General features: G+C 41.9%; 1 protein-coding gene across 1 annotated transcript in view; it reads left to right on the plus strand.

The window, feature by feature from the left end:
• The window catches only part of DNAH9 (dynein axonemal heavy chain 9), a gene marked incomplete at its 5' end in the record, with an annotated part of 292,809 nt that overhangs the window by 49,002 nt on the left and 217,726 nt on the right, over positions 1-26,081 (plus strand). Inside the window, 5 exons of the mRNA XM_084863896.1 lie at positions 169-365; positions 455-879; positions 13,449-13,671; positions 14,674-14,840; positions 24,130-25,000. Coding sequence (XP_084720022.1) covers positions 169-365; positions 455-879; positions 13,449-13,671; positions 14,674-14,840; positions 24,130-25,000 — 1,883 coding nt within the window. The remainder of the gene's footprint in view (positions 1-168; positions 366-454; positions 880-13,448; positions 13,672-14,673; positions 14,841-24,129; positions 25,001-26,081) is intronic.

The following is a 26,081-nucleotide window of genomic DNA, read 5'->3' on the forward strand; positions in this document are numbered from 1 at the left end:
TTCCTCTCTGTAAAGGATCAATAAAATATATTTTTAAAAAAATAAAAAGAAAATCATATTAAAAAAAAAAAAATGACAGCCACTTTTACATTTCCATCTTCTTTTCCCCAAACAGAAGAAGTGCTCGGTTTTAACATGGGTTTGCCCATTGTTGTCCTTGTTTTTTAGAATCTAAGGCGGGACTCAACCCGATATTTGAAGCCCAGCTGTGCTTGGCAGTCCCAGACCTGGTGTTCTCACCCTCCCTGGAGTCCGGAGTAAAGGGTGGCTTCTATGACATGGTTGAGGGGCTTGTCGCCAGCATTTTTAGAATATCATCCCTGGTGCCACGGCTTTCCCCACGGAATAGCTCTTCCCATTACCAGGTACGGGATCTGTGACCCCCCCTGCCTTCCAGTCAGCCCGGGGCCTCCCACAGGTGCCAGTGTGACGCCCGCTGCGGTCTCTCCCCCAGGCTGACGTGGAGGGCCTGGCCGACTTGGCGAGGATGCGGAACGTGCTCCTGGAGAGGGCGCAGAGCATGATGGTCCGGTGCTGCAGCTACCGAGACACCCTCAGCCAGTACTCCTACCTGTACGTGGAGGATCGGAGGGAGATCCTGGGCCAGTTTTTGCTGTATGGGCACATCCCCAGCCCCGAGGAGATCGAGGACCACGCCGAAGATGGCATCCCGGAGAACCCGCCTCTCCTGCATCAGTTCCACGCCCAGATCGACTCCTACGAGCAGCTCTACGAAGAGGTGTGCAGGCTGGAGCCCGTCAAGGTGTTTGACAGCTGGATGAAGATAGACGTGCGGCCCTTCAAAGCGTCTCTACTGAATATCATTAAGAGGTGGAGTCTCACGTTCAAACAGCATCTTGTTGACTATGTCACTAACAGGTAACATGGCTGTTGCAGCTCTCTTCCAGCACTCCCGGCTATGGGGGACTCTGTGCTTTCAATTGTCTTCATTTTCCTGCCATGAGGGCATTGGTTCTGTGGAAACAACTGGTTGGAGGTTCCAGGCATTTAATGATCGCTTTAGTCCTGCCCTTTCCGTTGTTCACCAGACGTGACCTCTTTCTGTTGTTTTCCATTCGGTGCCCGGTGTGAGAGAGGCACTCGGGAAGGGGTGGGTAATGCTCAAAACAAGCATAGCAGATCCAACCTCCATCACCACTCTGACTGTGAAACCTCATTAAGCCTGAAGGGCAGAGGGCTCTAATGGGCTCATTTTTTATTTCTACCACTTACCCCTTGGTTGAGATCATCTATGCCATGCAGAAGTCATGAAATCGCCACACTCCTGATGCCTATCTCTGCCACTCTAGCCTTGCGACAGGTTGGCTCTGAAATTCTGTCTGGTAGTGTGGTAAACCTGCCCCCTCAACACACACAACACACACACACACACACACACACACACACACACACACACACACACACACACTTGGTGGCCTAAACAACAGGAATTTATTTCTCACATTTTTAGAGGCTAGGAAGTCCATGATCAATATGTCAGCTGATGTGATTCCTAGTGCAAGGTAGCTTTCTGGGTTGCAGAGGGAGGAGGCTTTTTTTTAAGGCCACTACTTTTTTATGAGGGCCCCACTCACCTTCTTTATGTCATCTAACCCTCATTACCTCCCAAAGGGCCCACCTCCAAATATCATCACACTGTAGGTTAGGGCTTCAACATGTAGATTTGTGGGACACATTCAGTTCATAACATCATCTAAATCCTCATTTCCATTCAGCTCTTTATACCCTAATCTGACTAACCCCTGCCCTTGCCCTTGCCAAGCCTTCCCTCGTGCCCTTCCATCAGCAAATGCTCACTCTTTTCTTCATCTTCTATTATCCTCTTTTTGCACTAATTGAAACCCAGCCCTCTCCAGGGGGCACTGCTTCCCTTGTATCCCTCCCAAGTAGGGACTGGTTTTTCTCTTGTACCCCTCTTAGCACGTGGTCTCTTAGCAAGATAATCTTGCTCTTCAGTGTTTATTCCAGACCATTTCACCGTCTCTTCTTTCAGAGTCCTCAGCTCCCCTGGAGCAAATGCTACCCAATAGAACCTCTGCCACTTGTCTGTGCACAGTCATTCTTCCCCATCCCTGCAGAGCTGATCCCCTGGCTCACCCTTTCGCTGATAATCATCCTCTGTGACCCAACAGCCTCCGAGTCTCCATTACACCTTCCTCTTATTTTGTGGATCTCTCTCTCCAACGCCCTTTCCCTCCACCATATTCTGTGACCTAATTCCATCTTGCACTCTTGATGGGGCAGAAGGAAAGAGGTAGAAATAATTCTTCTCCCCTCAAAATCTTGGGTTTAAATATTGCATTCTCCACCATCACCTGGCATCTTCCCAACTCACTTCCTTGGCAACCTGCCAGGAAAAGTTCTCCAGACCCATCAGGATTCCAGCCCATTGGCCCTGTGCTTCCTCAGCGTTTGCCACTCTTGCTCACCTTTCCCACCCCCGCCTTGAAAAACCTCAATTCTAAACAGTGCTCCCTACTGCACCTAAGCAACTCATCCTTAATGAAGGAAAGCAAACCATTGTTCTGCCAAATCTCATGTATAAACATAACATCCAGCACATCCTGCACATTTCCATGGACGCTTCCATTCTCTGACTCCCCTTTCCTCTGTCTCCTCAAACCTCAAATATCCTTTCTGCCCTTATAATGCTGCCTTTCATTCATTGGGAAATGAGAAGCAATTATAGGAGAACTACCTCCCCTTTGCATCTAAAAATCACCCTCCTTGCATTTTTAGCCATACATTCAACTCCCTTCGCTGTGTCAGTGGATAAATTATCCCTGCTTTTCTAAGCCCAACCTGCTTCCTCTCATCACTCAGGGTCTTACCTCATTAAATATTCCCTATCAATATTCAACAGCATGTAGCTGTATTGTCATAGCTGCCATCTTTTTAAAAAGGAAAGAAAGAACATGGCCCCATGAGTCCTTCCGGCCAGACCACCATTTTTTGTGTGGCCTCCTTCACAGCAAAACCCAAAAGATCTCTCTATATTTGATTCTTTTACTTTTTTCATCCATTGTCTCTCTACAAATAGTTTTATTATGAAATATAGCACACATATAATTTAGAGAAGAATAGTACAACAAATAGTTGTATTTGCCTTTTCTAGCTAAGAAACAGAACAATGGCTTTATTTTAAAATTCCCTTAAACATTTCTCCCTGATCAAATCCCTCTCCCTCCCTGCTAGATGTTAACCCTACCCTAAATGTGATATGATCCTTCTCAGGCTTTTCTTCATGCCTTTATATGTAATATCACATATACATATATGCATATCCTATATAATAAAGATGTAATATGCAAACTGACCATCACTCCAACACACAAGATGGCCACCCCCATGTTATCAAATATGGTCGCTCCCATGTGGATACAAGTTGGCTGCCACAAGATGGCCAGCAGGGGAAGGCAGTTGTGGGTGATCAGGCCAGCAGGGGAGGGCAGTTGTGGGGGGACCAGGCCAGCAGGGGAAGGCAGTTGGGGAGGACCCAGGCCTGCAGGGGAGGGCAGCTGGGGGCAATCAGGGCAGCAGGGGAGGACAGCTGGGGACGACTAGGCCAGCAAGGGAGGGTAGTTGGGGGGCAGGGGGACCAGGCCAGCAGGGGAAGGCAGTTGGGGGGAACACAAGCCAGCAGGGGAGGACAGTTGGTGCTGACCAGGCCAGCATGAGAGGACAGTTGGTGGCAGCCAGGCCTGCACGGGAAGACAGAGTTGACCAGACCAGCAAGGGAGGGCAGTTAGGGCAGTTAGGGCAATCAGGCCAGCAGGGTAGCAGTTAGGCATCAATCAGGCTGGCAGGGGAGTGGTTGGGGGTGATCAGGCTGGCAGACAGAAGCGGTTAGGGGCAATGAGGCAGGCAGGCAGGCGAGTGGTTGGAAACTAGCAGTCCTGGATTGTGAGAGGGATGTCCGACTGCATGTGAAGCAGTTGCACATCCTTCGAGGGGTCTGAGGGATCCCAGATTGGAGAGTGTGCAGGCTGGGCTGAGGGACACACATACACACACACACACACACACACACACACACACACACACAATGCATGAATTTTGTGCTCTGGGCCTTAAGTAATATATATATATATATATATATATATATATATATATATACATACATACATACATACATACATACATACATACATGTATAGATTTGCATTTTTAAATACTTTGAAAATGAAAAATTTCATATATATTTTTCTGTGTCCTATCTCTTTTATTCAGCATTATGTTTAAGACCCACTCATATTTGGAGTAAAGCAATGAATTTCATTTTCACTGCTATAATATTTCATCATATGAATATATCACAACTTACATATCCAGTCTATGGTTGGTGAGCATGTGAGTTGTTTCAGCTAATTTTGCTAATATTAGCCATGTTGCTATGAGAACTCTTATACGTATATGGGCATCTGTTCCAATGCTTAAGAGTGGAATTGCCGAGTCAAAGAGAATGCATATAATGCCAACTCTCTCCAAGGTAGAGCAATCAGTTATAATAATTCCTATAGCCCCACATTCTCAGCACCTCATGGTATGGACAGACTGTTTAATGTGGGCCATTTTTTTAGTGGCATCTTATTGTGGTAAATATTTTGCATTATTCTGATCATGACTGGATTGGCTCATCTTTTTGTTTTTGGTGAGTCATTATATTTCTTCTTTTGTGCCTATTCATAGCTCTTGCCCATTTTTTATTGGACTTCATTTTCCCCTCTTTGACATTTAGAAGCCACTTACACATTTGATATCTAATCCTTTGTTCTTTGTATACCTTGCAACTATGTTGTGTGGCTTGTCTTTCCATTGCATTTAGGGTGTATCTTGAGAGCAGTTCTTCAGTTTAATGTAGCCAACTGTGTCTGTCTTTTTCTTTATGTTGTTCTCTTTTGCCTTGTTAAATAAATCCTTTCTTGCCCTGAGATCCTAAAGATATTCTCCTATACTTTCTCCTAAAAGTTTTATAACTTTGTGTTTCCATTAAGTAGCCCCTTGTCTATTGCTACATTAACACAACACAGTCCTAATAACTATAGCTCTGTAATAAATGTTGATATCTGGCAGCACTGGTACCCATCTTATTCATTTTTATTAAGAATGTCTCAATAATTTTTGGCCCTTGTTATTTTACATAAATTTTAAAATCAGTTTTGTTAAAGAAAAAAATGTGTGGGGATTTTGATTGCAGTAACTATAAATCAATTTGAGAAGAATTGTCATTTTTATTGTATTGAGTATTTTTATTCAAGAGCATGTTCTCTCCATTTATCAGTCTTTTTAAATGTATTTCAATAACATTTTATAGTTGTTACCTTTAAAATATTTTCATGCCTTTGCCAAGATTTATTCCTTGGTATTTTATTTTTTAGTTCCTAGTATTAACAATATTTTAAAACCATATTGTCTGTGGAAATGGAATTGGGTTTTGTATCCTGATTTTGTATCAAACAGCTTTGCTAAATTAAGTTATTAATTCTGATAATTTATCTGTGTGCTCATTTTGGTTTGCTGTATATTTAGTCATCATCTATCAATTTATGATGGTTTTATATATTCCCTCTCCGTCTTTTTTAAAAGTGTATTTTCTCTCTATTTCTTATATAACCACACTGCCTAGGACTTTCAGTCCAACATTGCATAAAATGGTGATGATGAGTACCCTTGCCTTATCCCTAATCCTCTTTATCTGATTAAAGAAGTTCCATTCTCTTATTAATCTGTTAAGAGGATTTAGCATAAAGAGCTACAATATCAAGTACTTTTTCTAATTTCATTAAGATAATTATATTTTTCACATCAAAATGTTAAAGTGGTGAATTTATTTTTTGCTTTCTACTACTAAACCATCCTAGCGTTACTTAGATAAGCACGGCACAAAGTTTTACCTTTTCCCCATATATCCAGTGGTTAATTTTCTTTCCAAACATTTTGTTTAGTGTCGATGTGACTATGTTTGCAGTGGGATTGGCCTTCAATTTCCCTTTCTTATACTGTGGCTCTGCTAGCTTCATAAGAAGAGTTTATTCTCTAGAAGAGTTGGTGTAAGGTTGGGATTTTCTGATCCTTGAAAGTTTGATTTACTGTAAATCTTCTAAGTTGAGCCATTTGGGCTTGGTGTTTTCTTTGTGGCAAGATTTTTACCCACAAATTCTCTAGTGGGTATAGGAATGTTTAGGATACCAAGGAATATAGTAGGTCGTGTTTGTCTAGAAATGTATACATTTCATGTAAATCCTTGAGTTATTGTCATAAAATGGGTAATCTTCTCTTACCTCGTAATCAATAAAGCATCTGTGGTTATGTCCCTCTTCTTGTTTTACTCAGTTTTATTTGTGCTTTCTGATTTCTTTCCCTCATTAATCTTGGTGCAGGTTTACAAAAACAATCTTATGAACGCATTGATTCTCTTTTGTTATAATTTGATTTCTACTTCAATGATTTATTCTTTTATGTTTATTATTTCCTTCTATTTGGGGATTTATTTTCTATTCTTTAGGCTGACTTAAGATGGATACTTTGTTTATTCATGTTGTGCTCTCTGTTATTTTTAATATAACAATTAAAGTTATAAATTCCATTCTCAGTATAATTTTACTGACATTATAAATCTTAATATTCAATATTTTAATGATAATTTATTCTAAAATGTTTAATATCTATTACAATTTATTTATATATTTTTAACTTTCTAAAAATGTGGTCCTTCTAGTTATATTTGTTACTAATTTCTAACAATTGCACTGTGAGACTAGGACAAATGTTATAATAAGTTCTGAAATTTCTTGAAGCTTGCTTCATATACTACAGTATGCAAAATTTTTATAAGTGTTCTGAGCACTTATTTGGAAAGAATGTGTATTCTATGCCTGCTGGATGCAATGTTCTATACATACTTATGTGATCAAACTCATGGTTTTATTCAAACCCACTATACCCTCACTGCCTTTTTTGTCTGCTTAATTTATCAATTACAGAGATAATTGTGTTAACAATCTTCCACTTTGATGTGAATTTCTCCTTATAATTCTGTCACTTTTTTAATATATTTTAAGGCTATGTTCTGTGAGCATACAGAGGTTGACTTTCTATGTCTTCCTGCCAAATTGAAACTTTTAGCAACACATTCAAGATCTCCTTTATCACTAGCTATATTTCTTGTAGTATAGTCTGTTCTGTCTTATATTAATCAACTAAACCATTTCATTTGTATATTTTCCTCATGTCTCTCATTTTATCTTTTGGATTTCAATCTCTCTGTGCCTTTATATTAGGAGAAGTTTTTATAATTGGCATAGAGTTTGTGTTTTGCCTACCTTACTATTTATCTTTTAACTGGAGGGTTTTAATTATTAATTTCTATTCTGTTATATTTGGATTAATTTCTACCATTTTATTGCATACTTTATATTTGTTCTTTCCCTTTTTCTTATTCCATTTTTCCCCTCCTGCTAATTTGGATCTAGGTCTACTGTTCTTATGGATACCATACCTATTTTAATGAGTACCCCTAAAAGGAATAAATTTATCAGTATTGTTACTCTCCTTACTACCAATACAAAGACTTTAGAATAGTTTGATCTCAACTGTTCATCCATCAAATTATATTCTATCATTCCCAGTAATTTCAATTGTTCTGTGTTTTTTATTTGAACTCCACAAATCATATTTTATTTTTATACACTTAATGTTTATTAAATTTACCCACATATTTACTGGTATTTTTACTTGTTACAACTTTTTATGTTACAACTTGCTACATGAGGTATATCATTAAAAGTTCCTTTTAATAAATATATTTTTATTGATTTTTAGAGAGTAAAGGAGAGGGAGAGAGGAACATCCATAGAGAGCAGAACATCTATTGATTTGCAAATATTATACCAGCGTCTATTGTATTTTACCTCTTTTTCTTCTGATTTTATTTATTTGGGTCCTCTCTCTTGGTTCTGAATGAATCTGGCTAAAGGGTCATCAGTCTTATTTATCTTTTCAAAGAACCAGCTCTTGGTTTCATCAATCTTTGGCATTGTTTTGTGAGAGTGTTTTGTTTGTTTGTTTGGGTTTTTTTTTTTTTTTTTTTTTTTTTTTTTGTGTGTGTGTGTGTGTGTGTGTGTGTGTGTGTGTTTAGTCTCTGTCATTTATTTCCTCTCTGATCTTTATCATTTCCTTCTTTCTATGTATTCTGGACTTTTCTTGTTGTTTTCTTTCTAATTCTTTAAGTTGTAGGGATAGATAGTTTATTCGAAAAATTTATTGGTTTTTGACATAGTTTGTATTGCTATGAACTTCGCTCTCAGGACTGCTTTTGCTGGTCTCATAGATATTTTGTAGTTGTGTGTCCATATTCCTGTGTTTCCAGGAAGTTTTTTATTTCTCCATTGACCTCATTGAAACCCTTTATTGTTTAATAACTTGCTAATTAGCCTCCATGTATTTGAAAAGGTTTTTGAGTGTTTTTAATATTGTTCATTTCTAGTTTCATGCCATTGTGATCTGAGAAGATGATTGATATGATTTCAATCTTCTCGAACTTGTAGAGACTTAGTTTGTGTCTTAACATGTGGTCTATCTTTGAGAATGACTCGTGCACTTGAGAAAAATGTATATTCTGTAGCTTTGAGGTAAATGTTCTGTAAATGTCAATTAATTCCATCTGCTATAATGTCTCATTTAGGATCATTGTATACTTAATATTTTTGTCTAGATGATCTATCCAGTGATGTCAGTGGGGTGTTAAAGTCCTCTATTATGATTGTATCACTGTCAATCTCTTCCTTAAAGTTCTCCAGAAGTTTCTTTTTATATTTGGGTGTTCCTATATTGGATGCATATATGTTTACCAGGGTTATATCCTCTTGTTGTATCAAATCCTTCAGTATTATGTAGTGACTTTCATTGTCTTTTGTTATGGCCTTCATTTTGAAATCTGTTTTGTCAGATATAGTTATTGCTACCCAAGCTTTTTCTCATTTTCATTTGCATGGAATTTTTTTCCCATTCTTTCTTTTTCATCCTGTGTGAGTCTTTTATTCTGAAGTGGATCTCTTGTAGATGGCATATTTATGGGTCATATTTTCTTATCCATTCAGCTTCCTGATGTCTTTTGATGGGAGCATTTAATCCATTTACATGTAAGATTATTATTGCCTAGAGGCCCGATGCATGCAATTCATGCAAGGGGCTCAGCCCTCACAGCCAGGGCAACTGCCTCAGCCCTGACAGCCCCTGACCTTCTGCTGTTTAGTCATTTGGACTAATTAGCATATTATGTTTTTATTATTATAGATAGTTACTTTTTTTTTTTAGTCATTACTCTATAATTATGTTCCTCTCTTTTCTCTATTTCTTCTTCTTCTTATACCTTCTTATACATTTCTTGCAATGCTGATTTGGTGGTGATAAAATCCTTTAGCCATTTTTTTGTCTGAGAAGCTCTGTATTTCACCTTCAATTTTGAATGATAGCCTTGCCGGATAGAGTAGTCTTAGCTTCAGTCCCTTGCTTTTCATTACTTTGTATATATCATGCCACCTCCTTCTGGTCTGAAATGTTTCTCTTGAGAAATATGCTGACAGTCTAATGAGAACTCCCTTATAGGTAACTTTCTGTCTCTCTCTTGCTGCCTTTAAGATTCTTTCTTTGTCTTTATCTTTAATGTTTGCCATTTTAATTAGGATGTGTTTAGATATGGTTCTTTTTGGGGTTCATTTTGATTGGGACTCTGTGCTTTCTGAACTTGAGTGACGTTTTCCTTCACCAGGTTAGAGAAATTGTCTATCATTCTCTTGTCTAACAGTTTCTCTATTTCTTGCTCAGGTTCTTCTCCTCCTTGTATCTCTATGATGTAGATGTTGTTACATTTCATGTTGTCCCAAAACTCCTTTAAATTTTTTTTTTCTAATTGCTGCTATCATTGGGTGTTGTCTTCTGCCTCGTCTTATAATTCATTGATTTGGTCCTTAGTTTCTTCTAATCTACTGTTAATTCCTTTCAGAGTATTCTTTATTTCAGCTATGTCATTTTTTATTTCCAATTGATTCTTATTCATGGTTTCTACATCTTTTTTTTCATGCTTATAAAGTTCTCATTAAGTTCCTCATAGTTCTCATTAAGTTGCTTATAGTTCTGAGTTGTTTGAGCATCCTTATAACTATTACTTTGAACTCTATATCCAATAAATTACTTGCCTCCATTTCATTTAGTTCCTTTTCTGCCCAATTCCTTCTTTTCTTTCATTTAGGGATTGTTTCTTTGTCTCCTCATTTTAGTGGGTTGGGTTTTCCAGGGCACCATGTCAGGTGCATTGAGTTTTGGTGGCAGGTCCAGGGCGGTTAGGTCACAACTATGGGGCCAGGCACAAAGTGGAGGGTCCGGTTATCCAGGAGCATCAGGTCACAGTGGCAGGACCAAGTGCGCCACATCAAGGTGGTGGAGCCAGCCATCCAGGGGGCCAGGTCAGTGCAGCACAATACAATCATTTTTCCTTTGCTAAAACACGTATTCAGATCTTTTTCTATGCTTCTCTTCACAAAATAATGCCACCACAGACCATCATTTTTATGTTACTCATTAAATTAATTTTGTCATTTCTAGAATATATCATTCAATAGAAAGGTTCTGGGCATATTGGAAGAACCTCTCAAATTGCCACCAAATCTGACTTTGAGACAATGTTGAATTTATATTTAAACTTAAAGCGGTTAGGGCAGGGGCTCTGACTACTGAGACTGGAAGAACTTATCTAGGTTTGTGGAGGGTAATTCCTAAAAAAAAAACATTTCTGTCTAAACTGATATATTGTGTTTAAAAGGATGAAGTCCTTTGTCTTAGTCCTGAATTGATGTCCGAGAAACTGCAGGGAAAGCACTTTCGCTTGCTATGTGGGTCAGGAATGATAAAGCAAGGTGCTTAAGCAAGAGTTCTTTTTCTTTTTTTTTTTTTTCCTTTAAATATATTAAATATTGTTATTTTATACTGTGCATTTGAATTCTGATATCTGTTTCTGCTGCCTCCTACTCATGGTGACTTCCTTCCTTGTATATTTTGTGACTTTTGATTGTAAAAATGTTCCTTGGAATATTATCTGTGGAACTCTTGTGAGGATTGAATTCTACTTTCATTCCTTCAGAAAGGATATATATTTATTTCTGCTCATCTTAAAGGGACTCTTCCAACCGCAGACCACTTGTATTTTAACTTTCCCAGGGGTCCATCTAAGTGCCCAGATTAAGACAGGCAGGTTCCCATACTGTCCCCTTTTGTGCAGCATGTTTACTTCTTGTTTGCCTTATTGTATTGCAATTTCATATGCAGCTTCCTATTAGTCCCCTCACCTTGTGTGGGTCTGAAGCTTAATCACCTGTTCCTCCCATACCACAAATCAATCAAACTAGTTCAAAATTACCAGGGTTCCATGGCAGTGATCACATGAAATCCAGCTTTGAATCTTGCTTAGTTCTTGCTTTCACTACCTTTTTCAGCCTCTGGAGATTCCTTAATTTCATGCCACCTTAGTGATGCATTTTAAAATGATTTTGAAATATTTGCTTAGGCATTTTAATTGTTTTAGCAGAAGGGCTATCCATCTTATGGTGTATACCAGACAGCTTGAAACAGAAGCTGACAATTCTCAACTTACTCTGCAGTCAGGCCTCTTTACCAGGCCTCTCCGCTGAAACCACTCTTGTCAAGATCACTGATGACTTTCACCTGGCTGAGTCCTGTGGTAATGACCCATCATTATACTTAGTCTGCTCAGGAGGACTCAGCACAACCGATCACTCCCTCTTTCCCAGACATGTTCTTTCTCTGGCTTTCAAGATACCTTCTTTTTCTTGTTTTCCTTCTAGTTCTTTGCTTTCTTGGTCTCCACAGCTGAGCTCATCTCCTCTTCTAGATCTAAAAGTATTCAAATTCCTAAAACCTAAATCCTGAACTTCCTTCTCTATCTGCATTGTATTTCATATGATCTCTAACCCAACATGTTAATGCATCCGTGTGCTGGTCACTATCAAATGTATATTTTCATCCCTACCTCTCAGGAACTCTAGGATTACATTCAACTGTCATCTCAAACCAGACATGTTTGAAACTGATTCCTCTCTTTCCAAAAAAAAATATAATCTTCCACAATTCTTTCCTATATCTTTAAATGGCTTCATTTATTACCCCATTGCCAGAGTCATTACTGATTTTTCTCATTCCCTCCCTCACACCTTTCCTATCCTTCAGTGGATCCTATTGGTTCTGCATGAAAAGTTATCTTGACTCTGACCCCTTCTGATGTCCACCATGCAAGTCAAAGTCAACATCTCCTGTCACCTGGACACTGACTATAGTCCCTAAAAATGCCCTCTGTTCTTCTGTCCGCATCACCAATACCACTATCACTGTCGTCATTCCTACCACCTCCAATAAAACCTGCTTCCCTCCAGCTACAGATCCTTTAAAAAAACATAAATGAAGGCATGTTCTTCTACTACTCAGAGTTCTCATGCCTTCACTCCTGCTGCTCCCTCTGTCTGCAAAGCTTTACTCCCGCTTTCTTCTGTGGCTCACTCCTTCACATCGTTTACATTTTCACTTAGGTATCCCCTTAGGAAGGAAGCCTTCACTGACTGCCCTGAGGCAAATGGTCCTGTTCTGAGTTTCTATCTCATAGCACTCATCATGTGAAACTATATAATTTATTGTTTCCTCTCTACGTTCCCCACTAGAATGTAAGCTTTGTAAGGGCAGAGCCTTTATTTATCTTATTTATCCTTCTATCCTCAGAACCTAGAAGCATGCTCAAATATTATATATGCTCAATAAATAAATAACTTTGAATTAAAGAATAAAATTTCATTTAATTCTCACAATATTCAGTGAGACAGAAATGATCTTTCCAATCTTGTAGATGGGGAAACTGAAATTCAGAGATGCTAAATGATTCAGCCACCTCGTGTCAGAATCAAACACAAATGTGTATAATTTTAAAGGCCACAGTACTTTTTTATTTTCAAATCTTAAACCTTTCACTTTGAAATAATTTCAGACTTCCAGAAATGTTGCAAAAATAACACTGAGTTCTCTTTTACTTTCAGGCAGCTTTTCCAAATGATAACATCTCTATAATCATAGTATAGTTATCCAAAGCAAGACATTAATGTTGATATAGAATTGGCAACTATTTATATTTCATCAGTTGTCCCACTAATGTGTCACCTGAGTCTCCTCCAGAACAGAGGTCTCAACCTCATCTCTCATGACTGACACTTCTGAATAGAGCTGACTCTTACCATCACTTTATAGATAGTGCCCAGTGCTAGGTACATGCAAAGCTTTCAATATATATGTATATAGTTGGGGAAATACATAAAACTTCCTTTTGAGGAGTGGAAGGAAAATGGCTCCTGATGTTCCTCTGTTTTGCTTAGTTTGGCAGACCTTGACCTGTTCATAAAAAATAGTGAGGGCAGCTTGCTCAAGAAAGTTGAAAAAGGAGATTCCAACGGACTGGTCGAGATTATGGGACAACTCATGGCTCTGAAAGAACGGCAGAGCAGCACTGACGAGATGTTTGAGCCCTTAAAGCAAACCATCGAATTGCTGAAGACCTATGAACAAGAGCTGCCGGAAACGGTGTTTAAGCAGCTGGAGGTCAGTGCTAAGTTTATGTTTTCTTAATAACAGGAATAGAGGGAAAGTTTCAAGATTTCAGAGTGGGGTGAACTGGGTTTAAGGAAATGAAAACCAGGGCTTGCTGACAACCCAAGGTCCATGTTTTGGGCCTGTGTGTCATATATGCATAATATCTAGCACATATTTGAAACTCAATAAATATGAGATAAAGTGATGCTAGAGTTGGGTGGGAGAATTGATGTAGATAAGTGTTTTGGGTTGTTGTTTTTACCAGAATTAGGGATGAGTCAACTTTTTGATTCAAAGAAAAAGAAAGAAAGAGAGAAAGAAAAAAAGAAAGAAAGGAAGGAAGGAAGGAAGGAAGGAAGGAAGGAAGGAAGGAAGGAAGGAAGGAAGGAAGAGGGAAAGAAAGAAAGAAAGAAAGAAAGAAAGAAAGAAAGAAAGAAAGAAAGAAAGAAGAAAGAAATAAAAGAAAGAAAGAAAGAAAAGAAAAAGAAAGAAAGAAAGAAAAGAAAAGAAAAGAAAAGAAAAGAAAAAAGAAAAGAAAAAAGAAAAGAAAAGAAAAGAAAAGAAAAGAAAAAAAGAAAAGAAAAGAAAAGAAAAGAAAAGAAAAGAAAAGAAAAAAGAAAAGAAAAGAAAAGAAAAGAAAAGAAAAGAAAAGAAAAGAAAAGAAAAGAAAAGAAAGGAAGAAAACAGGTCTAAGAAATGTTAAAATGTTGTAAGTAGACATGGAGACATGGAAAATAACCCAGCATTCCTGAGAATAGAGAAAAGGGCACGGGTTACCAGGTTAGAAGTTAGGTCAAGAAGAACAAGAAGAACGGTACTGAGTGGGAAGTAGGTGATAGAAGAGCAGGCAACCCGGAAGACAAGTCAAGGCAGGGGGGTTAAGAACAGTCTAGTGGTACCAGGACCTTGGCCGTGGCACTGCAGCAGAGATGAGGACACTGGGTACTGCTCCACTTTGGGAGTGTGGGGAGGGGAGCCCCAGGTTTGAGCACACTGATGTCTCCTTTGCAGGAGCTGCCTGAGAAATGGAACAACATAAAAAAGCTGGCCGTCACCGTGCGGCAGCACGTGGCGCCCCTGCAGGCCAGCGAGGTGGCCCTCCTCCGGCAGCGGTGCTTCGCCTTCGAGGCCGAGCAGCAGCAGTTCCGGGAGCGATTCCGCAGAGAGGCGCCCTTCAGGTATGGCCCCAGGTTGCCGCCACTGCCTCTGTTCCTTTGAACACGGCGATCTTGGAGTCCCTGGGGATCTCTGCATTGGGTTTGCCTGTTCTCAGGACAGGGACACTAGTCACTGGTCTTCCCTCCCACTGAGGTCTGTAGGACATGGTGCTGAAGTGGACAGTCCTATCATGGCCTGAGTGAGATGGCCAAGGGCTGTTGGAAAAAAAAAAAAAAAAAAAGGCTGGAACCTTCTGTTCCTCCAAATCTATTGTAAAGGGATTTAATGTGGTAAAATTACTACAGATGTTTTCAAAACATAAATCTGACATGCATGTAACATTCGGTAAGTTTACAAGTACAGTGTGTTACTTTGACACATTTACATACTGTGATATGATTGCCAATGTAGCAATGTTTATCACACTGCATAATTATGGTGCAATATCATTGTCTACTAGAGGCCTGGTGCACGAATTTGTGCACAGGTAGGATCCCAAAGGGGTGTGGGGGGTGGGACATGATCGGCCCTTCTCGCAGGCAGTGGGATACCCTTGCTGGTCCAAGATCCATATCCATTCCACTGATGTTCACACTGGTTGTCGGGAGCCACCTGGCCACTGCTTTTATATTGTTTCTTCCTTGAGGAGCATCTAGGGAGGGGAAGTAGCTGCGATGCCAGAGGCCAACTTCCAGGAGGCCAGCAGTGCTGTTGGGATCATGATGGTGGCACTGGTCTGTCCATGCCTGGCTCATTCTCTGGAGATTGGACCTGCAGGAATGCTGAGGGAGGGAGTGGCTGCCATTGGACCTGCAGGAATGCTGAGTCACCGGGACAGGTCTCAGCTGAGTGGTCCTCCCCCTGTGGGAATGCACTGACCACCAGGGAGTAACTCCTGTACTGAGCATCTGCCCCCTGGTGGTCAGTGCGCATCATAGCAACCGGTCATTCCAGTTGTTCCAATCATTTGGTCGCTTAGACTTATATATATTTATACTACTATACTGGAGGCCCTATGTACAAAATGCGTGCAAGAGTAGGCCTTTGCAGCCCCAGCTAACTCAGCTGTGGTGCAGTCCCAGCTTTGTCTGGAAGGTCATCAGAAGGTCATCCAGAAAGACGTCTGGACAGTTTTTCACTGTTTGGCCATTCAGTCAATTTGCATATTATACTTTTATTATTATACTAGTAGATAGATACTAGAGGCCCAGCATGACCTGTAGGGATCCTGCTGAAACCGGCAGTCCAACATCACCTGTTGCTCCTGCCTGCCACTCCCACTCATCCTGATCCCACTGCACCTGCCATGGGCTCATGCCCAGTCAGTCCCAATTGGGAGAGGCTCACACCACCACAGCAGCACTTGCCAGCCATGAGCCCTGCATCAGATGTCCATCAGTCAGCTGAGCGGCACTTCCACTGTGGGAACACACTGACCACCAGGGGGCAGCTCTTCCATTGAATGTCTATCCCCTGGTGGTCAGTGCACATCATAGTGACCAATCGACTAATCTTTCAGTTGTACAGTCATCCAGTCACTTAGGTTTTTATATATATAGATTTATTATATTATGCATTGGTTTCTATGGCTTATTGACAACTTGTTACAAGTTTGTAGCCTTAAATGTACTCTTATTGGCATTCCCATCACCTGGTAACCACCATTTTATTCTCATACAATACTTGTCTTTCTATGACTTAGCTCAGTACTAGGTGCTAAAGGTCCGTTGTGTTGTTGCAAATGGGAGATATCACTCTTTCTTGTTGCTGAGTAATATTGTATTATGTATATGCTTCACATCTTTTTATCCATGCCTCCATTGATGGACTGTTCCCTTGTCTTGGCTATTGTGATAATGCTGCAATAAACATGAGAGTGATGATATCTCGTTGAAATCCTGTTTCCCTTTCCTTTGGTTATATACCCAGAAGTGGAATTGCTGGATTGTGTGGTAGATCTATTTTTAATTTTTGAAAGAAACTCTATATTATTTCCTATAGTGGTTGGAACTAAAATTTCTGGGTTTTTACTAAACTGTTAGCATTCTAAGTTCTCACAGACTCCTTTTGGTTTAAAAAAAAAAAGGCTGATATAATTTAAAATAATTTTGGAAGGCATTTTGGAGGAAGGATTTGAGGTAAAATATTTACTTGGGGTGTGCATTCTCTATTTAGTAATGCTCAGATACCCCCTACTTGAGATTAGGGCTCTTTACATAAACAAAACAACTATTGGATGGGCAGTCCTCTCACATGTGTGCATGCGCGCGTGAGCACATGTGAATACACACACATATCTTCCCTTGGTGAAGATGTCCATATGGGCTCTGTCTTTCCCACTGTCAGCACCTGGGGCTCCAACCAGAAGAACACATGATCTGGACAGCCCTGTGTCTGCTGGTTCTTATGGTCCTGTGCCTGCTGGTTCTTATGGTCCTGTGCCTGCTGGTAGTTATGGTCCTGTGTCTGCAGTTCTGGAAGGTCCTGTGCCTGCTGGTTCTTATGGTCTCGTGTCTGCTGGTTCTTATGGTTCTGTGTCTGCTGGTCCTTGTGGTCCTGTGCCTGCTGGTTCTTATGGTTCTGTGTCTGCTGGTCCTTGTGGTCCTGTGCCTGCTGGTTCTTATGGTTCTGTGTCTGCTGGTCCTTGTGGTCCTGTGTCTGCTGGTTCTTATGGTCCTGTGTCTGTAGTTCTGGAAGGTCCTGTGCCTGCTGGTTCTTATGGTACTATGTCTGTGGTTCTGTGTTGCTGGTAAAGTGGGAACTGTCCCATCACTTCAGCTCCAGGGTTTCTTTCTGACTTGCTGAGCTGCTTTCTGGCTCTCCCTCTAGTTTGGAAGCTTGGAAGTTGCCAAACTGAAAATGCCCTACATAAGGAGGAAAGAACATTTTCATTTTTAAGGGTTTCTTACCCACAGAAATACAATGCTGAGAGACACAGGTTAACATAACAAATCAAACACCCACAACTTTATTGGAAGGACATTTAGCATAGTGATTATGTACCTGAACTTTGGATGCAGGCTGCTCAGTTAGACATCTAATCTCATGTCAACAACTTACTGTGTATGTCAGGGAGCTACTCAGCATGTCTCTGCTTCCGTTTCCTCATCTGTTAAATGGGGTTAAGAATAGCATTCACCTCAGAAGGTTGTTGGTGGGATTAAAGGAGTGATCTTTGCTCAGAGCCTGCCACCAGGGTGATGAGCCATCCTGGTTTTCCTGGGATTCTTCTGGTTTAATCCTGAAGATCATACATCCAGGGAAACCCCTTTCTTTCAGGCCAACTGGATCATGGATCATCCAACCTGGCACGTAGTGAGGACCTACTTGATCCTATTATTTATTCATCAAACATTTATTAAGCAGCTACTGCCTCCCCAACATTATACTTTGACTACAGAGAGCAGGATGAATATGTTAGGAAGCAGGGAAGGACACGTGAAATATATAACCTGGCCTCTGAAGCAGCGTGTGAGCTGACCATCAGAGTCACCCGGGAGCATTAGAACTCCCAATGTCCAACCTCCCTACGGGCCATCCGGACTTTGTGAAACCCCCCAAGTGATTCTAATGTGCAGCCCAGTTTGTGACTGCTGCCCTGGGGAAGTATCTGGTTTCTCTATAAGCAGTCGTGCCCGGGCACGTGGCCCCAAAGGTATGTGTATCCTTGAGAGGGATTGCCTTAGGAGCTAGGCCCTTGTTCCAAAGAAGCATCTACTGCTCAAAACATTAGTGGCGCTCCTTCCGGGACTTTTTGGTCAGTCTGAGGCACATTGGGTTGACTCTTTTTTGGCATACGGTAGGAGCTTTGAAATCCAACCCTGAGGGTGTAGAGCCAGAGCTGAGGGGGAAACTGGTCACCATGCTGAGTCCTCCTGCTTCATGTTAGCAGCAGTCACACTGACTGCAGCAGCTTTAAAAAGAATGACACCATTTTTCTGTTTTTTGTTTTGCATCAGCTGATCTTAAGAAAATTTCAAGAAAGGAATTCTAAAGATGTTTGGTGAACTATCTTCCCAAACAGACTTCTGAGACTGCTTGAGAGGAAACAGAGCCTCGTTGGCTGGTGCGCTTTTGCATGTCTGTTGGAAATCTGGTGGCCCTCCCTCCTTCGTTGTTGCATCAAGTGTGCGTGTCAATCAGCTGATGTTGTTTCTTCATTTGCTGGCTGCATTGTTTTCTCCTTCTTAGCACTTGTATCTGCTGCCTCTGAGGACTCTTTGCTGGGTTTTCCAAATTCACATCTGGTAATTTGACATGCAGATGCATCTTTGCAAAAGAACCCTTTTGAAAAGAACTGCTCACAGCAGTATGCAAAACCAGACGCTGCCGCAATTCTGATGTACTTCTCTTCTTGTCGAGAAAACCATCAGGACTAGAGCAGAATTGTAGATTTGTTGCTGAAGGGAATCTTAGTGGGTGTCAGCTCATGTTCCTTTTTTTCTTTTTTAATCCTCACCTGAAGATATTTTCCCATTACTTTTCAGAGAGAGTGGAGGAGAGAGGGAAAGACAGAGAGAAACATCAATGTGTGTGTGTGGGGGGGAAAGCTCCACATCGATTGGTTGCCTTCTGCACATCCTTGACCAAGGCCCAGGCCAGGGAGGAGCCTGCAACTGAAGTAGTGCTCTTTACTGGAATTGGATCCGGGACTCTTTGTTCCACGGGCTGATGCTCTATTCACTGAGCCAAACCAGCTAGGGCTCAGCTCATGTTTTGTTTGATTTCTTAGTTTGATGTTTGTGAATGTGTGTGTTTAAAAAATTTAAGTACTGTGTGTGGCAAATGAGTATAATTCTGGACACTTGTAGGTCCTTTACAAATTTCTAAAATGCAGACCCTGCTCCATTCCTCTGTGAATGCAAGTTTCTGCTCCTGAGTCGATTGAGGGTTAAGCTCACAATGATCTTGTCTTTGAGGAGAAAAGGGAAAGTGAGAGTCTCATTAAGCACTTGCAGTCTGACAGGTGCTGGGGAAGTCAGGTTGCTGGGGTTGAGGTTCTTCATGTCCAAGTCAAGTTTTCCTCCCTCCTTTAGCGCTTAACTGTAAGCTGTCTCAGCATATTCTTAGCTGAGCTCGCTCACATCACAGCAATTGGCTAAATCATCATACTCAGTTTCAGGAACTTTGCACAGATTTTAAAATTGGAGACTAACTCTTCCCTTTGAGTGAAAGGAATGCTTCATTCATGCTTCTAGCTGCATTCACTTCTTTAGTCGTCCTGACCTTGAGCAAGGTCTTTCTGATCTTAAGATATGATGCCATGGCATACAGTTTTCTGACCCACATCAACACCAAGTAACCCAGGCATTTCTAAGCCAAAGCATCTGATCCCAATGAGCTCCAGCTCAATGGAGGCCATTTGTGTTTTTCCTCTCGCTGGCAACCAGATTCTGTGCACAGTTGGGAGAGCATTTTTGGAGACACTTTCACTGGGTGTTGCTCTGCATGATAACCAGAGAAAGAAAGGCTTTCCAAATAGCCAGTGCAGCAGACACGAGGAAAAAGGGGGCTCTGTCTTGCTTGCACAGTGTCTGTTGTCTCTTTGTTAGCTGGAGAAAAGAGCTATATTAGTCATTCAATCTCCAAGGGACGTATTGAAATCCTAACACCTGTCATTAGTTCAGCTTGATCCTGTTCTCCCAGTTAATCTGACTCATTCACATCATTCAGGCTTCCATAGAGCAGAAGAGGTTCTGGTCTTAACAGTGGAGTTAGCAAAACATGATGTAAGTGGTAGGGTTTTAAAAAAAATACACATTCCCTGACCTCAGGGACAATTTCAAAAATGAGCAATTTGACATGTTCATGGGGTGCCAACTTTAACCCCCACTGAGAAGGCACTTCTCACCTCCTATAGGAGACAGTGCTTGAGCCAAAAGGTAAATGAAAATTAGCCATTTAGAGAAAAGAGGTGGAGGGAGGAGGATATTCTGGGCAAAGGCAGCAGAATGTACAAAGGCACAGAAGAGTGAAGAAGTAGAGAATGGCTGGAGAGCTGCCTGTGTGTGTGGCTGGAATGCAGGAAGTGGGAGATGAGAATGGAGAGAGATCCATGTGCCCAGGTTTTGTCCATGATCAGCCACTTAGGAGTCTAAATATCATGCTCTGATGGCTGCTGAAAACAGATTAGGGTGAAACAGGCCAGGTGTTCCATGGAAGAGTGGGTTAGAGAGAGAATGATGGAGGAAGGATCAGCAGGATTGACTGAGTATGGGAGATAAGTAGGGAGGAGAGCCTGGCATAATCCCCCACCTTTCATTTTGTACAAGTAAGTAGAAGGTATTGTTTTACTGCTCACTGAGACTGGGGGCCACAGAATAAGAAGAACTGAAAGATCACAAATTCAGATCGGATATATGGAGTTTTACGATACCTCTGGAGTATCAAGCTGAGGTGGGTCATCATTTACTGTATGTACAGGTATGGTACCGAGGTGAACACTTAGCAACTGCTAGCTTCCCACTTATTCCACTCCTTCTCTCCCTGTGCTCATGTCTAGGTCAGACCTGAATTAATCACTTTTCAAAGATCACATGCATGAGCACCATAGTTCCATTTCTCTTAATTATAGTTTTATTCATCCCGACTTTCTAGGCATTTCTCTTTCAGATTAAAATACTTTTGCATTATTATTTTAATTTCAAAGACTTACTATACCCTTTTCCCTTCTATTACTTTCTTGTTCTTATACTGTATTGCTCCCTCAGGGTTTGTAGAACTGCTTCAGGTTTATTAGGCACATTAATCAGGTTTACGAGTATCCTGCCAACTTGCACTAGCATTTTGAAATGAGAAGAGGGTTACCTGCCCTCGTGTCTAGAGGTTCCTTCCATTCCTTAGGCCAAATTGATTTTTATGTGTGCTCATCTGCAGGAAATGATTGTCCACAAATATAAACTGTAAACAAAAGTTATGCCACAGGGCTGATGAGGTTTGACAAATTATTACCTCTTATGAATAGTTAAGGAACCAATATTGATTAAGAATTTCATATGTGCTGCAGAAAGAATGGTTAGAAAGATCATTTATTATCTCCTGTGTATACCCCCAAACACTTGAATTATTCTTATCTTACTAATAAACTATTCCTGAATTATAGTCCATTCATAAATTAAACAAAATGTGGGCTTTGCCGAAACCAGTTTGGTTCAGTGGTAGAGCATCGGTCTGCGGACTGAAAGGTCCCAGGTTCGATTCCGGTCAAGGGCATGTACCTTGGTTACGGGCACATCCTCGGTAGGGGGTGTGCAAGAGGCAGGAGGCAGCTGGTCGATGTTTCTCTCTCATCGACGTTTCTAGCTCTCTATCTCTCTCCCTTTCTCTCTGTAAAAAATCAATAAAATATATTTTTTTAAAATGTGGGCTTTTAGAGTTTTGTCTGGTAGGTTTTTTATTAACACCAGGAGGCTAAGTTTACTTTTTAGTTATATTCTAGTTAAGATAAAAAGCAGAACATACACTCTCCAAAAGTTAGTCTTTGCAAATGAAGAATAAGCAGAAGGGCATTTATGCCTGGGAATCTTTCCTGCTGGACCATGTGCCATGAGGATTTACCTTTCTTTTCTTCTAGGTCTTTTTCTACTGCTCTTATACGGCAGTGAGCTCCTTGCCTATATAATCATAGGGCCCCTAAACTTTGTGACTCCAACCTTGTGTTTCGTTTTGAAACACTTGGGAGCCAGAGAATAGTGAAGATGTGCAATGATGGTGAATCTCATTCCTGTAAGATGTAAATCCACAATCAAAGCACATGGCCTACAAAGTATTTGAACAAGAGGGAATCAAAGACAGGCAGCATCAAAGTTCCCCTGACACTAAGTTAACAGTATGCATAACTGTTACTGTGTTCCATGATCAATAGGCTTATGTGGTGAGCAGTTCAGGTAAATAGCTTTCATTAGGATTATTTTCCATCTTCTCCAGTCAAATATTTCCAAGGACATCTGGAAGAAGAGGCGGTTCAAGAACGAGTTCATATGTCATTCTCTTCCTTTTTGCCTCTCCTCTATACCCCACCAACTAACACATCCTATCCTAGTCACTCATTGCCTCTCAACTTCACCTTCATGATGTACCTGCTGATGCCCTGTTCTGCTTGTAGAGAAACATAGTATTCACTCTGAAGTCATGTTACCCCCAATATCTAGCTCTCCAGCCACATAGAACCAAGGAAGCCTGAAGTCAGAAAGGGTTAAAGCGAGGTTAGGGGAGAAAAATGAGAGGCTCCTTGAACACATGGGTTCTGGGCTCTCCTGACCAAGGCAATGTTATCTGCCCATGTGGGTTCCTTTGCATGGAAAGTTCTATGCTGGGATAGGTGCTATTCTGGTACTATACTTGGGCAGGGGGGCAGCATAAAGTAGGTTAATACTGGAGAGGATCAGCAACAGTAGATGTGTGCCATAAGCATCAGAGAGAATAGGAGGAAATGTGAACTGAAACTGTAGAGCTAAGTATCTGCTAACAAGAGTCAAGTTCTGAACCAGAGGCTGCCCCCAGATGCAGAGGGAGCAGGCCAGAGAAGGGTGAAGGCAGATCAGGACAGCTCGGCAGAGGGACTTGAGCACACAGTGACTGTATGGGCCTTGGCTCAAGTGGTTCTCATACTCGGAGGTGCTGTTGCCTGAAAGTGAGGCAGGTCATCAAACAATGACAGCACCTGGCACACTGGAACCACCTGAGGAGTTTGAAAAATACCCTTCCCTGGGTCCCACACCCAAAGATTCAAGTTTAATTGGACTGGGGAGCATCCCGAGCCTGGAAATCATCTGAAGTTTCCAGGAGATCTACTCTGCAAATCCTACTAGACTGAGAGCCACTGCCCCAGAGGAGGCAATGCCAGGTGGGGTCCTGGCTGGACTTCTGCACTGAAGGACTGCCTACTCTTGTAGCTCCCAAAAGGAACCTGGCTTTACAGCACCTACAGTACAAGACAATGCTCTTGTCAGGTGGTGTGGAAGCCAACAGTGGGGAAGCTAACAGGGACTGGACAAAGGGGTGTTCCCCTCTACCCCTGGATGGGGAATTAGGTAAAGCAGAGGATGAGAGAAGTACTTTTACCTTCTCCATGTGAAGAAAAGATCCATGCATGATATTCCTCTTGAATTGCCTTTCCTGAAACTGGTTATGCTTAGCCTATTCCAACCTGCCTGACTGTTTTTTCTTCCCAGGCTTTGGTGGAAGTCACTGCTCTTTGCTAAAACCCAAAGCACTTAAAAATGTAAGCTGGTGTTAGTTTGGGGATTCTAGGAAATGAGGGCCTGTCTTTCTGCCACACTTACAAAGCGAACACATTATGTTTTGTAGGTTTGATAGCACCGACCCTCATCGAAGCCTGGATGCCAGGCACATGGAGCTCCAGCAAATGGAATCCGCCATGGCCTCCATTTCTGACTCTGCCAGCTTGTTTGAGGTCAACGTTCCTGACTACAAGCAGCTGAGGCAGTGCCGGAGGGAGATCTGCCAGCTGAAGGAGCTCTGGGACACGGCGGGCATGGTGACCTCCAACATCCATGCCTGGGAGGCCACCCCATGGAAGAGTATCAACGTGGAGGCGATGGACCTGGAGTGCAAAAGGTTTGCCAGGTACCTGCAGAGCCTCGACAAGGAGATCAGGACCTGGGATGCATTCACAGGCCTGGAAAGCATGGTGTTGAACACGCTGACCTCCCTGCGGGCAGTGGCCGAGCTGCAGAACCCGGCCATCCGGGAGCGGCACTGGAGGCAGCTGATGCAGGCCACGGGTGTGAGCTTCACCATGGGCGAGGGAACCACCCTGGCGCAGCTTCTGCAGCTCCAGCTGCACCGCTTTGAGGATGAGGTCCAGGGCATCGTGGACAGAGCTGTGAAGGAGATGGGTATGGAGAAGACCTTAAAGGAGCTGCAGGCCACGTGGGCGGGCATGGAATTTCAGTATGAGCCTCACCTGCGGACCAGCGTCCCTCTGCTGCGTTCAGACGAGGACCTCATCGAGGTGTTGGAGGATAACCAAGTCCAGCTGCAGAACCTGATGATGTCCAAGTACATCGCCTTTTTCCTGGAGGAAGTGTCGGGCTGGCAGAAGAAGCTGTCCACGGCGGATGCTGTCATCTCCATGTGGTTTGATGTGCAGCGGACATGGTCCCACCTGGAAAGCATATTCATTGGCTCCGAAGACATCCGGGCTCAGCTGCCCCAGGTACCTGCTCAGGGAATCCTGCTTGTTTCCTTACCTGAGCCAAGGGAAGAGTGCCCTGTCCCTGCATCCCCTAGACCCTTGGTTCTCAACCTTCCTAATGCCACGACCCTTTAATACGGTTCCTCATGCTCTGGTGACCCTCAACCATAACATTATTTTTGTTGCTACTTCATCACTGTAATTTTGCTACTGTTAATGAATTGTAATATAAATATCTGCGTTTACCAATGGTCTTAAGCAACCCTGCTAGGGGTTCTCAACCTGTGGGTCGTAAGAACGGCTAGCAGGATCGCCTAAGACCATCGGAAAACACAGATATTTACATTACGATTCATTAACAGTAGCAAAATTACAGTGATGAAGTAGTAACGAAAATAATGTTATGGTTGGGGGTCACCACAGCATGAGGAACCGTATTAAAGGGTCTTGGCATTAGGAAGGTTGAGAACCACAAGTCTAGACCTTCCCTTCTCTGCCACTCACCATGGTTTCACTCAAAGGCGCCTCCAACAAGCATGACCTGACAGGCCACCGAAAGTCAGGCAGAAAAAAAGGAGAAGGTAGAATGCACGGTATCAGTTTGTTCATAGATGGGTTGGGAAAGAAAGGAGACCCGGGTTTTTAAACAGTAAATACAGGAAAGGGGAGAAAATATTAGTACTGCCATCGGGGATGCACTGCTCAGGGGTCGCTCCACAGATCATTACGATGCAGGTCTAGATTAGCAGGCGGCTTGCTTTGCTGGCAAACTCCAGCTCCTTCTCAGCAGTGAGCCATTCGGCAAACCCCTGGTCTGCGCCAGATGCTAAATACCTGTCTGCAGCTAAATAGTGATGAATTTCTCTAAAACATGTGTTCTCATTTCTCCCTTCCCTGAGGTTGATTGCCTCTTGTCCTAATTATTATGCCATTATCTTGCCCCCTCTCAGTGGACTCTAATTCATTTACAGCGGGGTTTATTTTTTATTTTTTTGTGGCCTTTTTCTCTACCTCATCAGCACAGAAAGTTCTTTGCTTAACAAATCAGTTTGATTCCAAAATGTAATGTGGTGTTCAGGTCTTGCTTGAAAGTTAAAGCACA

Source organism: Pipistrellus hanaki (assembly GCF_964339955.1).
Source record: "Pipistrellus hanaki genome assembly, chromosome: 16".
In the NCBI taxonomy this organism is placed as follows: domain Eukaryota; kingdom Metazoa; phylum Chordata; class Mammalia; order Chiroptera; family Vespertilionidae; genus Pipistrellus; species Pipistrellus hanaki.